General features: G+C 40.4%; 1 protein-coding gene across 1 annotated transcript; it reads left to right on the forward strand.

Moving 5' to 3' along the window:
- The first annotated feature begins 669 nt into the window (after positions 1-669).
- On the forward strand, positions 670-15,069 carry LOC134450528 (major histocompatibility complex class I-related gene protein-like). The gene is made up of 6 exons (XM_063200368.1): positions 670-724; positions 2,189-2,341; positions 7,971-8,021; positions 12,168-12,428; positions 12,982-13,257; positions 14,591-15,069. The coding sequence occupies exons 1-6, from the start codon at positions 670-672 to the stop codon at positions 15,067-15,069; spliced, it is 1,275 nt and encodes a 424-aa protein (XP_063056438.1).
- Positions 15,070-15,783: the final 714 nt, after the last annotated feature.

Genomic DNA, 15,783 nt, shown 5'->3' on the forward strand with positions numbered 1-15,783 from the left:
TGCAGGGCAATGCTAGACCCGGTCTTTGGAGACATAAGTGGCACAGTGGATGCCAAAAGGGCCCCTAAAACAAAACAAACTGTGAGCAGCAGACCCAATGCCAGATCCAGCTTTGCAACCACTGTCGATCATGTACCTGCCAACAACAATGACACACCTGGACATAAACAAAAAACAAACAAGAGTGCATTTGACAAACCATGTTTATTCTGTGGAAAGAATCATGCATTTCAAAACTGTCAACTGTTTGCAAGAAAACAAAACAACGAAAGAATACAATTCTTAAAAACAAATGGAATGTGCTTCGGATGCTTGGAGAAGGGACACATGAGTAAGACATGCTCCAATAGAATGACCTGTGACAAATGTTCATTATCTCACCCAACTGTTCTGCATATCCACACAGGAAAGCCAAAGGATGACGGACAAGCTGATCATGCCTTACCTGCAACAAGTGCACTGGTGTCTGTGGAAAAGGACCACCTGCAGGACAGTGAGTCACAATGCACACTAGCCATAGTCCCTGTAAAGGTTAAAGTTGTCAATTCAGAACAATTTGTACATACTTACGCCTTTCTAGATCCCGGTAGCTCCTCCACGTTCTGCACTGATTCCCTGAAAAGAAAGCTAAACACCTGTGGAAAAAACTGCACAATTCTACTGCGAACAATGGGACAGGAGAAGGCAGTTAGCAGCAGTGTAGTCAATGGCCTGGAGGTCAGCAGTATGGAGGATCACAAGTTTCACAAGCTCCCAGATGTTTACACACAACCAAAATTGCCAGTGTCAAAACAGCACATACCCAGTCAGGAGTCAGTTCAGAAATGGCCATACTTACAAGAAGTCAAGCTGCCACAACTGGATGCCGACATAGAATTGTTAATTGGAACAAATGCTGCCAAACTTATGGAACCCTGGAAAGTCATTAACAGTAGAGGAAATGGTCCGTATGCCGTTAAATGCCCCCTAGGATGGGTAATCGGTGGACTCATGCAAGAAAGCACATGTGACCTCAAAGGCAGCCATGCATGTGCAGCGGTAGTGAATCGCATTTCAGTGGCCAACTTGAATGAGTTGTTGGTAAAACAATACCATCACGATTTCCCAGAGAAAGAATCTGAAGAGAAAACAGAAATGTCAATAGCAGACAAACAATTCATGTCAATTATGGAAAAATCAAAAGAATGGAAAAATGGTCATTACTACTTACCTTTACCTTTGAAGGAGGAGAATGTAAACATGCCAAACAATTACCAACAGGCACAGCAACGTGTTCTCTCCCTGAAAAGAAAATTAGAAAGAAATGCAGAATATCATGCAGAATACACAGCCTTCCTACAGGGAGTGATCGAAAGTGGCTATGCGGAAATGGTCCCAGATGATGAGCTGAACAAGGAGAGTGGAACAGTCTGGTTTCTTCCACACCATGCTGTACATCACCCAAAAAAGGGCACTTTGCGTGTAGTTTTCGACTGCTCTGCATCATTTCAAGGAACATCTTTGAACAGTGCTCTCATTCAAGGCCCAAACCTCACTAGCAACCTGGTAGGTGTTCTCCTGCGCTTCCGCCAAGAGCCAGTTGCATTAATGGCGGACATAGCAAGCATGTTCCACCAGGTGAGGGTAGCAGAGAAACATGTCAACCTCTTGCGCTTTCTCTGGTGGCCAAATGGTGACACAAGTCAACCACTCAGACAATATAGAATGACCGTGCACATATTTGGTGCAACATCTTCACCAAGCTGCGCCAGTTTCGCACTCAGACAAACAGCAGAGGACTTCAAAGATCAATTCTCTGTGGAAGCAATGGAGACGATTAAGTCTAATTTTTACGTCGATGACTGCTTAAAGTCAGTGGCAACCGAGAACGATGCAATATCCTTGTACAAGGAACTAGAAACTGCATGTGCAATGGGAGGCTTCCGCTTGCACAAATGGATATGCAATAACCGAACTGTTCTTATGTCCATCCCACAGGCAGACAGAGCACAGCAAGTGAAAAATCTTGACCTGGAAAAGAGTGAATTGCCTGTGGAAAGAAGTCTTGGAATCCAGTGGTGTGTGGAAAGGGATGAACTTACCTTTGCTGTGAGCCTAAAGAATCAGCCACACACCAGGAGAGGTATACTGTCTGTAATCGCATCTGTGTATGATCCTCTTGGCCTCATCTGTCCATTTGTCCTTACAGCTAAAAACATCCTGCAGGACCTGTGCAAACAAAACCATGCCTGGGATAAAGACCTACCAGAGCACCATGTGCAGATGTGGCAGGAGTGGCTGACTGGACTGAGACACATTGGAGAGCTTGCAGTCACCAGGTGCATGAAGCCTGCGCAGTTTGGTCAGGTAACATCTGCACAATTACACCACTTCAGTGGTGCCTCAGAAAGCGGATATGGTTGTGTCTCCTACCTCCGTCTTGAGAATGCTGAACAGGAAGTACACATCTCTTTTGTAATGGGGAAATCACGTGTAGCACCCCTGAAGCAAATGACCATGCCAAGACTGGAGCTTACCGCTGCAATGCTCGCAGTTAGGGTAGATAAGCTACTCAGAACAGAGTTGCAGCTCACTCTGGAAAGTTCAGTCTTCTGGACCGATAGCACAGCAGTGCTAAAATACATAAGAAATGAAAATAAAAGGTACAAGACATTTGTGGCCAATAGGGTGCACACAATAAGAGAAATAACTGAAGTAAAACAATGGAGATACATTGAGACAAAACTCAACCCAGCAGACTGTGCATCTCGTGGGTGTAAAGCTAGTGCACTCACCCAGTCCACCACATGGCTTAGTGGCCCACACTTTCTCAAGAAGCAAAATTCTGAATGGCCAAAGTCTGACATTGACACGCAGACATTTGATGGTGATGCTGAGGTGAAGAGAGATGTTGTAGTCATGGCAACCACAACCAATCAGAACCCAACCCACAACTTCCTACAGTACCACTCAAATTGGAGTAAGCTCATAAGAGCAGTGGCATGGATGCTTAGACTGAAAAGTGTGCTCCTGAACCTCAGTCAGAAAAGAAAGGAGATGCTGAATGTTGATTCTGATGACAAGAAACCACGGAAAGGGAAGGGAAAAATGAGAACTGGAATGAAATGTATGAATGCGCAACTTACCTTGGATGAGCTAAAGGCTGCAGAACATGCCATCATTCAATCTGCTCAGAGAGAAAGTTACCCAACCGAAATGGAAACCTTGCAGAAGGGAAACACACATGTTAGTAAACATAGCACAATTTGCAAACTGGACCCTTTCATGCAGGATGGACTCCTCCATACTGGAGGGAGACTGAGCAGAATGGCTATCCCAGAAACTCAAAAACACCCTGTGATTCTTCCCAAGCACCACCACATTTCCAAACTTGTCCTGAGACACATTCATGAACAACTAGGACACTGTGGAAGGAATCACATGTTGGCCAAATTGAGACAGCATTACTGGATACCAGCAGCAAACGCTCTGGCCAGAAAGATCAGATCCGAGTGTGTGTTCTGCAGAAAACAACATGCACTCTTAGGAGAGCAAAAGATGGCAGATCTGCCAAAAGAGAGAGTGACACCTGATTCACCACCCTTTACTTATGTTGGTGCAGATTACTTTGGCCCAATAATAGTGAAAAAAGGACGAAGTGAAGTTAAGAGATATGGTGTTCTTTTCACATGCCTCACCACCAGAGCCGTTCATCTAGAAGTAGCCAACTCACTTGACACTGACTCATGCATCCATGCTATTCGTAGGTTCGTGAGCAGGAGAGGTCAAGTACAGCAGATCAGATCAGATAATGGAACAAATCTGGTATCAGCTGACCGTGAGCTCAGGAATGCCATTAAGGAGTGGAATAAAAGTCACAAACTCCAAGCAGCTCTACAGCAAAAGGGCATAGAATGGATCTACAACCCACCTGCCGCCTCGCATCATGGGGGGGTATGGGAAAGATTAATCAAGCAAGTAAAGCAAACACTCCTGGCCGTAACCAAAGGCCAAACACTAGATGACGAGTCCCTTCATACTTTCCTTTGTGAAGTAGAAGCAATCATTAATAGTCGCCCACTTACCACCATCTCTGATAGCCCTGATGACCTTGAACCCTTGACCCCTAACCACCTTTTACTCCTTAAAGGTCAGCCCACACTATCTCCTGGTCTGTTCCAGAAATCAGACACGTACAGTAAACGCAGATGGAAACAAGTACAATACTTAGCCGATGCATTCTGGAAACGATGGGTTAGGGAATATCTTCCAACCTTACAAGAAAGACAAAAATGGTTGAGAACTAAACGTAATTACATGAGTGGGGATGTTGTTTTAATTTCTGACCCTACTGCCCCTAGGGCATCTTGGATGTTGGGGAGGGTTATTGACACAAAGAAAGATTCAAAAGGGGTGGTACGTAGTGTAACACTGAAAACCCAAACAAGTGTCTTAGAGAGACCAATTACAAAGGTCTGTCTGTTGTTGGAGAATGACATGTAAATAGGACTTTAGTATGATTGTGATATGGTACGATCTAACGAGGAACTTTGAATGATTGCTTTGTGTGAAACAATGCTTTCTATCATGATGATGATGATGATGATGATGATGCTTGCTTTTCACTTACACTGAACATTCTAGGCTTCACATGCGCACATGGACCATGGACCTCCGAAGATCCATTCGTGCACACACAAGCGTCGTATCCATACACAGACACTAAGCACAACATACACCACTTATGGACTCTTGAATGAGCAATGCCTGTAATGGCAAATGGACTCTATGAACTGAGCACTGAAATGAAAATGAAAATCACAAAAAAAGTACACTTTTGATGTCTTTTGTGAATGTTGATGTGAATTATGACTTGATGTAAAAGATGATTTGAATTTACTTGTGTATACATGGCTCCATATTTTTTATTTGATTGTTATTGTACCTGTCCTTAGCCAGTAGCAATAAGGGGGGTGATGTGTAGGAGCCATTTTTGTGTTTGATTTGGTATTTCATTTTTACTTGACTTTTGGTTTGTTGACATTTGGTTTTTGGAATTGTGACACCTGCTGGCGTAAATTGTCCCTGCACCTCAGATTTGGTAGCCTGGCTGATGATCCACCTGGGTGCCTAATTGGCCCAGGTGAATAATCAGACGGCTTTTCTTTGGAACAAAGAGCTCACTTTGAGCATTGAGCATGAAGCATTAGGCTTTTGGAAAGTCAAAGACGCCAGCAGGAAACCGTTTTCAATATCGCATTTTTATGTTGTTTTTGGACGGTATTTTTTGCTTTGGAAACTTGGAAATGTACAATTGATGAACTTTTGGAAACTGAAGAAAACTTTTAAATTTGATGGAACATTGGAATAAACCGTCTCTTGAAACAATTGAAACACCTTCTTGGCGTCTAGATGTAGAACCTACAAGGAGTCACTACAGTGATTGTGTATAACATAAACCCTCATTAAGGTTGGTCACCCAAACAGATTTTTTCTCATCTTTTAGGGTGCTGACCAAAATAATGTATTGTTAAAAAATAAAGAGAGGAAAAGGTTGAACCATGCATTCATTTTTTAACACTACAAAGACTTTTCGGCAGGAAAACATATCTATTCCTGATTCACTCCGATGCTCTGTGTTGTTTCTGTGAATGGGAAACACAGCCAGTGGAGGTGACACACTAGGGGTGACCCTCCGTATTTAAAAAGGAAATAGTACTGGTTATTTATCAATTATTATGAATTTGACATGAATATTTATCAATAGAACATGAACCATAATGGCATCCTTGTGAGTGCCAACACATTACACACCTTAAGATTACAACTAAACAGTCCACTTAATCCCTTATGTTATTGAATATTATTATGCCAAAACATTAAATTGTAATATTACATTATAAAAAATGTACATAACACAGTATCTCCTGATGCTACAGTATTTTGTTAGGCCTATATCAAGCTGATCACTTACGACGTGTTTGACAGAGAAATAATGCGAAGGGTACAGCCAGCACAACAGAGAGGGTACAGGTCACCACAGAAATCAACAGCACTGTTAAATAGGAGGAAACAGAGATGCACACATGACATGCAAATCACATGTGATAATCTCAGGCAGGGAACGTAGGAGAATATTAGGAACATACATATAGCCTTCTGTATATGTGTTCAGTACTGGCATTTAAACCCAAATAGTTGTAAATTCACTTTATATCGTGCAATTAATCTGGTGGATAGGCTACTGTAAGGGAGAATTTCAATATGAACAGGCTACAATATTGAGGTGCAATATCGAATATTTTTTTCCTGAATACACGCCATTGGACCTGCACTACCTCACAAGAACACACACACACACACACACACACACACACACACACACACACACACACACACACACACACACACACAAATGATACTGTACCATGGGACTGCACCTTACCTGCACTACATCAGTCCTGGAACATAAGACAATACAACATGCTGCACACAATGTCTACTGTCTACTTGCTACTGTCACTGTTATTATTCTATTATTGTAATGTCTACATTCTTTTATCTTATCCTATCTTCTGTTTACATGTTCAATGTTAAATGTTGAATGTTAAATGTTAAATGTACATTTGTACTGTATTTATTATTGACCACTTATTGTTACCAGTCTATCACTGTTACCTCTTGTATATGTCTATGTCCTGGCATGGTATAGAGAGAAAACGTAATTTCATTTTCCTTGTATGACTTGTGCCTATGAAGAAAGTGACAATAAAAGCTGACTTGACTTGACTTGACTTGACTTGATTCAACCACTGGAGAAAACTTAACAACCATACTACTACACCACTATGACAGTGCATATTTAGTAATACATTGGTCTACCATTCTGGTAACAACAAATGTATAACAGGGACTGTACATTAAGAGATTAAAAACACTTTAAAATCATTAAGAATTTAGAATTCAAGAATGAGTGTGGCAACCACCTTGATATAGGCCTACGCATGGCCCACTTCCTGGCTGTAAAGGTAAACAGCACGGTGTAATGAAAGACCTTTGGACTAGTGTAATAAAGACCACATTTAGACGTACGGTCTATTCCACCTACTGAGACTTGTATGAGCGGGAGCAGAAAGAAATATGAAACATTGCTGTGAATTGCAATGGATATTGAATAGCCTAACAATGATGTCAGGGGCTATTTATTTCATTTCCTTTGCGTCATTTTCTTCTGCAGGTGAGTTTTTCCCATGTTTGTATCTTTATTGCAAGACAAAGAGGTAGGCTATTAGCCTACATAGTGTTTAGAGGATTAACTGTTGTATGTGGGACAGGATAGGCTCACTGTGGCACCAGTGGCTTAGACAACTAAAACTATCAAGTTGTTTATACTTCATCACTTTACATACTTAATAATGTAGGCCTACCAAGTAAGTTAAACTGAGAATCACAGGCTGCCGTTAAAAAGTGGTGCCAGTGAATGTTCACTGTGTGGCTATTTGTCTGAACCAAAAGACTTGCAACCATTCACACATCATTCTTTTTAAAACAAAAATACCATTCACTTTCATTTATGGACAGATTATTTATTCCATGATGTCCCCAGTGCTTATATGGTCAATTTTAGATCACAGAGATTTAAGGGAGATAATGGATTGGTTTTCCCCATCAACAGCAGTTGTGGGCGGAGTAACCTTTTCAGGAAGAAACCTGTGGGCTTCAAGTCTGCCTGTCTTTTGATGATGATTGATTTTTTTTGTGAATGCCATTGGCTGCTTGTTATTTGCTGCCTAGCCAGTAGTGTTGTGTTTGGAAATAGAATATGAAATGCACAATATTTTCGGTCCATTTGACAATGCTTTTCCCCAAATTACATAATACCATTACTATAGCCCTACCATATACCTGCTTTGCTGCATGACTATACTGTCGGTGCTCATGTGTGGTCTGTCACTTACAGTAAATAAGAGGGCTAAATTGTGCTTACTTAGGGAACAGAGGAGAGAAGAGGGGAAGAGGTAGAAGTGGAGTTGAGGGGGCAGGATGAAAAAGGACCATAGGCCTCAGTGAATAAATACGATTTCAGGTGCCTTTTGAACATACGGTAGCCAATATGGGGGCTTGACGGATATGGAGAGGTAGACTGTGCCAAAGGGTGGAGGCAGCAACACAGAAGGCTCTGTCACCAATGGTCCGTAGCCTGGACCCAGAGAATGACAAGCGTACTGGGGAATGACAAGTGGGCCCGGAGCAGCCTGAGCGCTAACTTTTGTTACTTTAAACCTTTCTTCTTTTACAGTGTAGTATCTTTAGTCTGTTTCGCGAGTCTACACTGGTGTAATAATGGTTCGGTCCAAAATATAGCAGGCTAACTCAGGGTTTCAGTGCACCCTCACATTTCTGCATGTTTGGGAACTTCTTATTCTATGACATCATGAAATTGAATGGTAGATGTTGTGGCCGACTTTAAACTGGATTTCAAAAAATGTGTTACACTTGGAATGACACATAATGCAGTCATTTACAAAAAAAATATCCAATCCTTACCCAAGATGGAGCATTGTGCTGTTAAAGCCGAGCAAAATCATTGCGGTCATAATTTCATACATGCAATATTCCACTCATTATTTGTGCATTTGTGTTTACATTCAATATTACAATACAATTACCTCCACATAGGAGGTTATGTTTTCGGTCGCGTTGGTTTGTCTGTTTGTCTGTTTGTTTGTTTTGTCTGTCAGCAGGATCACTCAAAAAGTCGTGAACGGATTTAGATGAAATTTTGTGGAGTTGTTGGAAATGACAAAAAGAACAAGTGATTGAATGATGGTGATCCCGATCATGAGTGCATTACTTGTTCATTTCAAAATCTTCTTCCTTGTGTCATTTTTAGTATTATTTGTATGCCTACATTACACTAACATTTTATTTGCCCTGTCCCAACTGTTTTGAATGTTATTGCCTGTATCAAATATTTCCCTCAAAACAATAAGTCTACTTGCCTGTAACAGCTGATATGTTGCACAACCTTGCACAATTATTCACCTGGTACCATATGGACTGAATGTTTTGAAAATGACAGCATGTTGATTTTCTTCACAAAATATCAAAGTGTTTTCAAACTTTCTTGGAATTCGGTTTGTAACTTGTAACTTGTAACGAGAGAGAGAGAGAGAGAGAGAGAGAGAGAGAGAGAGAGAGAGAGAGAGAGAGAGAGAGAGAGAGAGAGAGAGAAACAATGTCCAAATTAGCCAATTTTATACCTGTTATAAAAGTAACAGTAACATATGTACATATGCATAATAAAAGTAGAGTATCAAACACAAGCAGATAATTGGAGTGCTTCTAGGTCTTCACCTTTTTTCCTTGGTGCTCATCAGTGTAGGGGCTCTCGAACTTGGTTCAGGAAGACAGATGCTGAGGCACTCAAGGTTGCAATTTTTTTGGTAAAAGTAGAGCAAATTCTACTTAACCCTTTAATGATGCCATTAGAGGGCATGCGTAGATACACTATGGAAAACACCAGCTGCCTCAGAATTCCTATATTCCTCAGAATATCTTGGAATCCTGATGCAGCTGGTAAACTTTTCAAGTTTATTTTAATTTCATCTCATCCATGTGTTTTGTGCACTGGTGCAGTCATGTTGGAATAGGAAGGGGCCAGCTCCATACTGCTCCCATCGTTGAGAGCATGAAATTGTCCAAAATGTTTTAGTATTCCAAAGCATCTGGATGCCAAACCATTTGGGCAATTCTATGTTCCCAACCATATGGGAACAGTTTGGAGCGCGTCTCTTCCTCTTCCAACGTTGTAAATGCATGTTAGCGAAAACTTTTGGCAGCATAGTGTACAGTCATTGAGAGTAAATAGTCAATGTGTACAGTACATGCATTACAAATACCTGCGTCACGTGCATATTATAACCAAATACTTACATAACTCATGGCTGCTTATATTGATATATTGAAATAAAAGGCAAAATGTAACAAGACAATAGTCATGCCCATTTAATATGTTAAAGTTCACATTTAAGTTTAAAAATAAAAGTCACACCAAAAGAGCACCACAGTCCTTTCACTTTCCTGGAGTCCTTACACAAATAATGTCCAGCATATCTTATATTTTCCCGATCTCCCTCACTTATCAACCATCTGGTACAGTATAGCCTAATTTATGCTTCCGACACATAGCCTCTGCGTCCATCAAATCTGTGTCTGTGCTTGACCAATCCCCCCGCACAGACGCTCTGCGCCCGTCAAACAAACTTGTTGGGGAAACAAACTTGATAAGTTGTTTTAACTAGCCTATAGAGTCTGAGCTAGTCTCTCTCTTAGGCCTACAACGACCACTACTCTGGATGAGAAACATTTTGGGCAACCTCAAATTTAGTTTTTTAGTACAGCAGCCATTTCTTGCCAAAGAAACATTTGCTCAAGAGATTAAATATCACTTTAGAATCCAGATATTACAATTCAAGCATAAGTATGGTAACGAATTGCACATGCTCCACTTCCTGGCTACCTGGCCACAAAGGTAAACAGAGCATAGGTGCAATAAAAGACCTTTGGACTAGTGTAATAAAGACCACATTTAGACGTACGGTCTATTCCACCTACTGAGACATGATAGGGAGCAGGAAGAAATGTGTCTATGAAGAATTGTTGTATTTGATTTTACATAGAGTGTGATTGCCATAGGTCAGGGCCAGGTGTAACATCATGGTGCTATAGGCTGTTTTTCTCATTGCCTTTGCTCCTTTGTCTTCTGCTGGTGAGTTATCATATCTCTACTGTATCTTTGTTGTCATACAAGAGTAGGACAGGCTGTCACTATGTGAAACTGTAGCTTAGACATTTACATGAATAACAACAACTGCAAAACATCAAGTTGTTTAAAGTCAGACTATTTGATGCTTGCTGGCTGGCTGTTGTTGTTTTAAAAATGGTACCTACTACCTTCAGTGAATGTTTATAATGTGTCTTGTTGTCTGAAACAAATTGCTCATTAGCAGTCATTGTTCTCATGACAAAGTAGTTACAATTCACTTTGCTTTACTTTATTGACAGATTATTATTCCATGATGTACCCACAATGGCCAGTTTTAGATTGCAGAGACCTGAGCGAGATAGTCGAATCTTCCCACTGATATATGCAGCCATTGTTCATGCTGTCACAGCAGTGGAGGGTGGAGTAACTGTTTCAGGAAGAAACCAGTAGGCCTCAAGTCTGCCTGTCTTTTGATGACACTTGATTTTTCTGAAATGCCATTGGCTGCATGTTGTCACCAGTTGCCTATGTGAATTTTGAAGTTGCACGTGTGTTGTGCAATGTGTTAAGGCCTTTTGAAAATCTCAGGAAACTTTGTCTTACTTTTGTGTTTTATGTTATAGTGGTCTATTACTTTCTAAACGGTCCAAACGTGGAACATTCCAAGGAAGGAAGGAAGCAATGTAGGGTAGACAAAGACAAATATGTTTGAATGTGCATTTTGTGGCTCTTTTACCTCAGATGCCTTATACATTATTATCAGCTGATCATCTTATTTATGCATATAAGAAATACTATACATAACACTGTCTCAGATAACAATGCAACCCTGCAATAGTTGCTGTTCGCCATGCACTTAGTCAGATAGGTTGAGTCCTTTTCTGACTGAGCGAATTAGTCCATCATTTCAAAGTTATCTGCTGCAACAGCGGATGTGACGGTAGTGGGATTGGGGCAAAAGACACATTGTTGTTAGGGGATATATCAGTAACTGGTGTATATCCTGTCCATTTATATTCCTTCAATTCCTTTGGAGCAAATAAGCACTAAGACTGTAGCACTGTAAGGAAGTTGACGGTAACACTTTACAGTACGGGTCGCTAATTGGTAGTTTCATGGTAATTTCAAAGTAATTTTATGGTAATTTCATGGTAATAACTGTTTGTTTTTAGTAACAACAGCAAAATAACCATACAGTTTCCAGTGCGATTATGCTGTAGCTTATTAGATTAATTTGGAAGAAAAGTAACATATCAAGGTGGTGTTTGATGTACAAATAATAACCATAGCAATCAATTTATATAGAGGCATTTTGGCATTCATAAGCATGTTGCAATAGCTCAGGCTTTCCTATTTGCCTTAATGGCCTGAACGGTTATCTTGCTGTTTCATCTGATGTTCTGTTTGTGTGATTTGTGCTCTGCAGCTATCCATTCCATGACGTATTTCTATACATCATCAGAGGGAATCTCAAATTTCCCAGAGTTCATCTGTGTAGGGGAAGTTGACGGCATACAGATCAGTTACTATGACAGTGAAATAAAGGAGGCAGTCCCCAAACAGGATTGGATGGAATTTAAGCCAGACTACTGGAGAGGAGAGACCCACGCAGCCTTAGGATATATGTATGCTTTCAAAGCAGACTTGGATATTTTAAAACACCGCTTTAATCACACTAAAAGTAAGTTGTTGTTTTTTGTTCGGGTAATATTGAATTAACCTGTATCTTGATGAGATATTTGGTGTAATTTAATGATTCGCTCACTGATGTGAAACTAGTAAATTTCTTGTCATTGTGTCATTGAAATGTTAATAGACCCTGAACTGGTCATTGGTCATCATTATCATCATAATCATTTTATAGGTTTAAGTGATGTGACATGAAGTGTTGCTCTCTGTTATAAAAGGGAAACAGGAAAGCACACATACATTAGAGCGCAGGTCAAAATTTCAGAATGATACGTACATGCGTTGACAACTTATTTTGCAAACCAATGAACAAATAAAAAACACACACACACACACAAACAGACAAAGAATCAAACACTGGTGAAAACATTTCCTCCTTGGCAAAAGTAAAAAGGAGGATTTGAAGAGAAAAGTTTAGAATAAGTACTTTTAGTCATTGTACTAGCATATGTCTATAATGTAAGTCATGCTTCTTCAAAAAATGTTGTCAGTGCTTTGCAAATTTTGGCTATTTTGTTATTCTCCATTATGTGTGTGTTTACTAGGGGTACATACCGTTCAGAAGGAGTATGGCTGCGTGTGGGATGATAAGGCTGGAGTCACTGGTGGCTTTGAAAGGTTTGCATATGATGGGGAGGACTTCATGGCACTAGAACTGGACAATCTGAGATGGATAGCAGCCAAGTCACAGGCATCTACTACCATAGTCAAGTGGAACAGTGATGCGTCGGACCTTAAATACAGGAAACATTATTTCCAGATTTGTGCTGAGTGGCTGAAGAAGTATGTTAGCAAAGGACAGCATGCTCTGAAACGTAGAGGTATGGATTCATGTTGATGAGAGCTACCTCTGCAAGCATTTAATTCATGTTATACGGCTAAACAAAACTTGAATATTTTTTTCCTAACATTTAGGGTAATGTTATCAAAATTGTTTCAGTTGTCCCTGAACTTGTAACAGGGTGATATGGGCTAGCCTTGCGAGCCATCCTACATACTTCCGCCAAAGGATTGGCTCCACTACTGTAGTCTGGCCGTGCTTCTCTGTGGAGTGTCTGGAGCAGTAGAATTTTGATCATAACCCCTCCCCAGAAAACAGCAAATAAGCGCATATAAGCATATAACCAGGCTAGATATGGGCTACAACTACTCAAGTTTGCTTTCTAAATACCCCTCATATGCCTTGTTGAACTGCCTCCAATCTGTAGAGTTACTGAAGGCAAAACCAATATACAATGGTACTGTTAACCCTCCTGTTATCCTCAGATTTAGATTACATCCGTGATCCTTGGGGTCATTTTGACCCCAGCCATTTAAATATCTACAAAATCAGTAGAAGCAAAAACTTTAGCACCGTTTTACGCCTCAGATATTTACTGTTGCTCTGTTGAGGACATAAAAACCACCCACACACAGCCCACACACCAAAAGATCTAATCCATGACCAGGCGAAAATGTGCAACAACTGCCCAAAAGTTGCCTTGCATTAGTTTTGGCCCTCGTCCACATCATACATATTGTTAGCTATCAGAGCCCTAAATAAAGCAAAATGTTCTGTTCTAAATAGCTTATGTTCATGTATTTAACATAATCTAGACATATTGGGACATATATCAACAAAATATGGATGTTCCATTCATGTTTACTACACTTAAAATAATTTGGAGTGAAATTGACCCCAAGGAACACAGATGTAACCAAAATGTGTACAGCACTTTTTTCACATTGACCCCATATATTTAGGAAAAGTCATCAAATATGAAGCAAAAGTACATGTACATCATGTATTTGTGTAGTTATATGTAGTTATGTACATCATGTATTTCTCAGACGTTAAACATTGAAAGGGGTCAAATAGACCCCAAGGATAACAGGAGGGATAAAGCTATATGTCGTGAAATGTGAGAGACAACATGTGGGGCAATCAAAGCTTGTCAACAGAGAGGCTGAAATGAAATGCACTCTTTGAGTCTCATTGTTAGAAGATGTATTTAAATGCAATTGTAATAATAGTAAATAATTAAAAATAAAGAATTACAATTGACTAGTTTGCATGAACTGTTTTATAGAGGTTGAGCAAGGCTTTCTATTTACTTATCTTATAACTCAAAATGGCTTGTGTCTCTTCATTTTGTTCTCTTATTTTTCTTCCAGTTCCTCCAGAGGTGTCTGTATTCAAGAAGGATTCTGAGGTAGTGTGCCTTGCTACAGGCTTTTATCCGGCAGTGATGATCATGTGGTTGGAGGATGGAGTGGAGGTGGAGGACGATGTGGATGTGGGAGAGACGCTGCCCAATGTAGATGGAACCTTCCAGAAGCGAGTTGTTCTCACTGTCCCACCTGAGGAGAGGAAGAAGGCCCAGTACTCCTGTGAGATCACACACATGAGCAGAGCAGAGCCCGTTAATATGATTCTGCACAGCGCTGAGCTGAACCGCAATGGCAATGGGGACTCTGGCATTGGCATGATCATTGGCGTCATTGCTGCTGTTCTCGTGGGACTTATTGTTGGCATTGTTGTCATAGTTATGAAGAAGAAGGCTGGGAAGGAGTATGACAAGGTTTCATGCCAGGACACCAGTTCTGACATCTCCAACCCCATTAACCCAGAGCAGATAGCTTTCATCTCTTAAGCAGATAGCTTTTAAAAACTGGGGGGGACATTTTCACAACCAACCGTCCGTCAGACTGGGGGGGGGATTATTATTATACACTGAATATCATTTTTTTTATTGTTAGTGGCATATTCATCTTCCGCTAAATATTTTTATTTGCTTTAGTAGGTCTACTACATTAACCATTTTTAAATCTTGATTTAAAAAATATACACTACCGTTCAAAAGTTTGGGGTCACCTTCATTTTTCCAGTTATTTGTTTGCAATTCAAGTCGCAAACATCTTTTAAATAGCTTGAAAGGGAATAATGGAAAGTACTGAACAGCCACAGGTGAAAAAAGGTTTGATACCCCATAACATTGGTTAAACTGGACAGACGAGAAGTCCATTTCTCTACAGACATTTCTGTGGTTTATCAGAGAATGCATGGGACTATTGGAAAGCTCAGTGTCTGCCCTTTCCAATGGTAGGTGTATGACATTTGTTGAGTTGCCACCTCATCCACATATTCAAGTCAAAGTAGCTGCATGATTTTCTAGCCATCAAAATGAACATACTTATGAATGCACTATCCATTGTCCCTGCGATGTTTTAGTGTGCAAGCCAGTGCCATACATCGTTGGAAAGTGTAGATTCTCCTCCTTCAAATGATGTGTATATCATCCGGCATTGTACGGAATTACAGAAGCAGACATCAACTTTTGCAAGCATGGGGCTCATAGAGCTCATGG

This window comes from Engraulis encrasicolus, chromosome 6 (assembly GCF_034702125.1).
Source record: "Engraulis encrasicolus isolate BLACKSEA-1 chromosome 6, IST_EnEncr_1.0, whole genome shotgun sequence".
Classification (NCBI taxonomy): domain Eukaryota; kingdom Metazoa; phylum Chordata; class Actinopteri; order Clupeiformes; family Engraulidae; genus Engraulis; species Engraulis encrasicolus.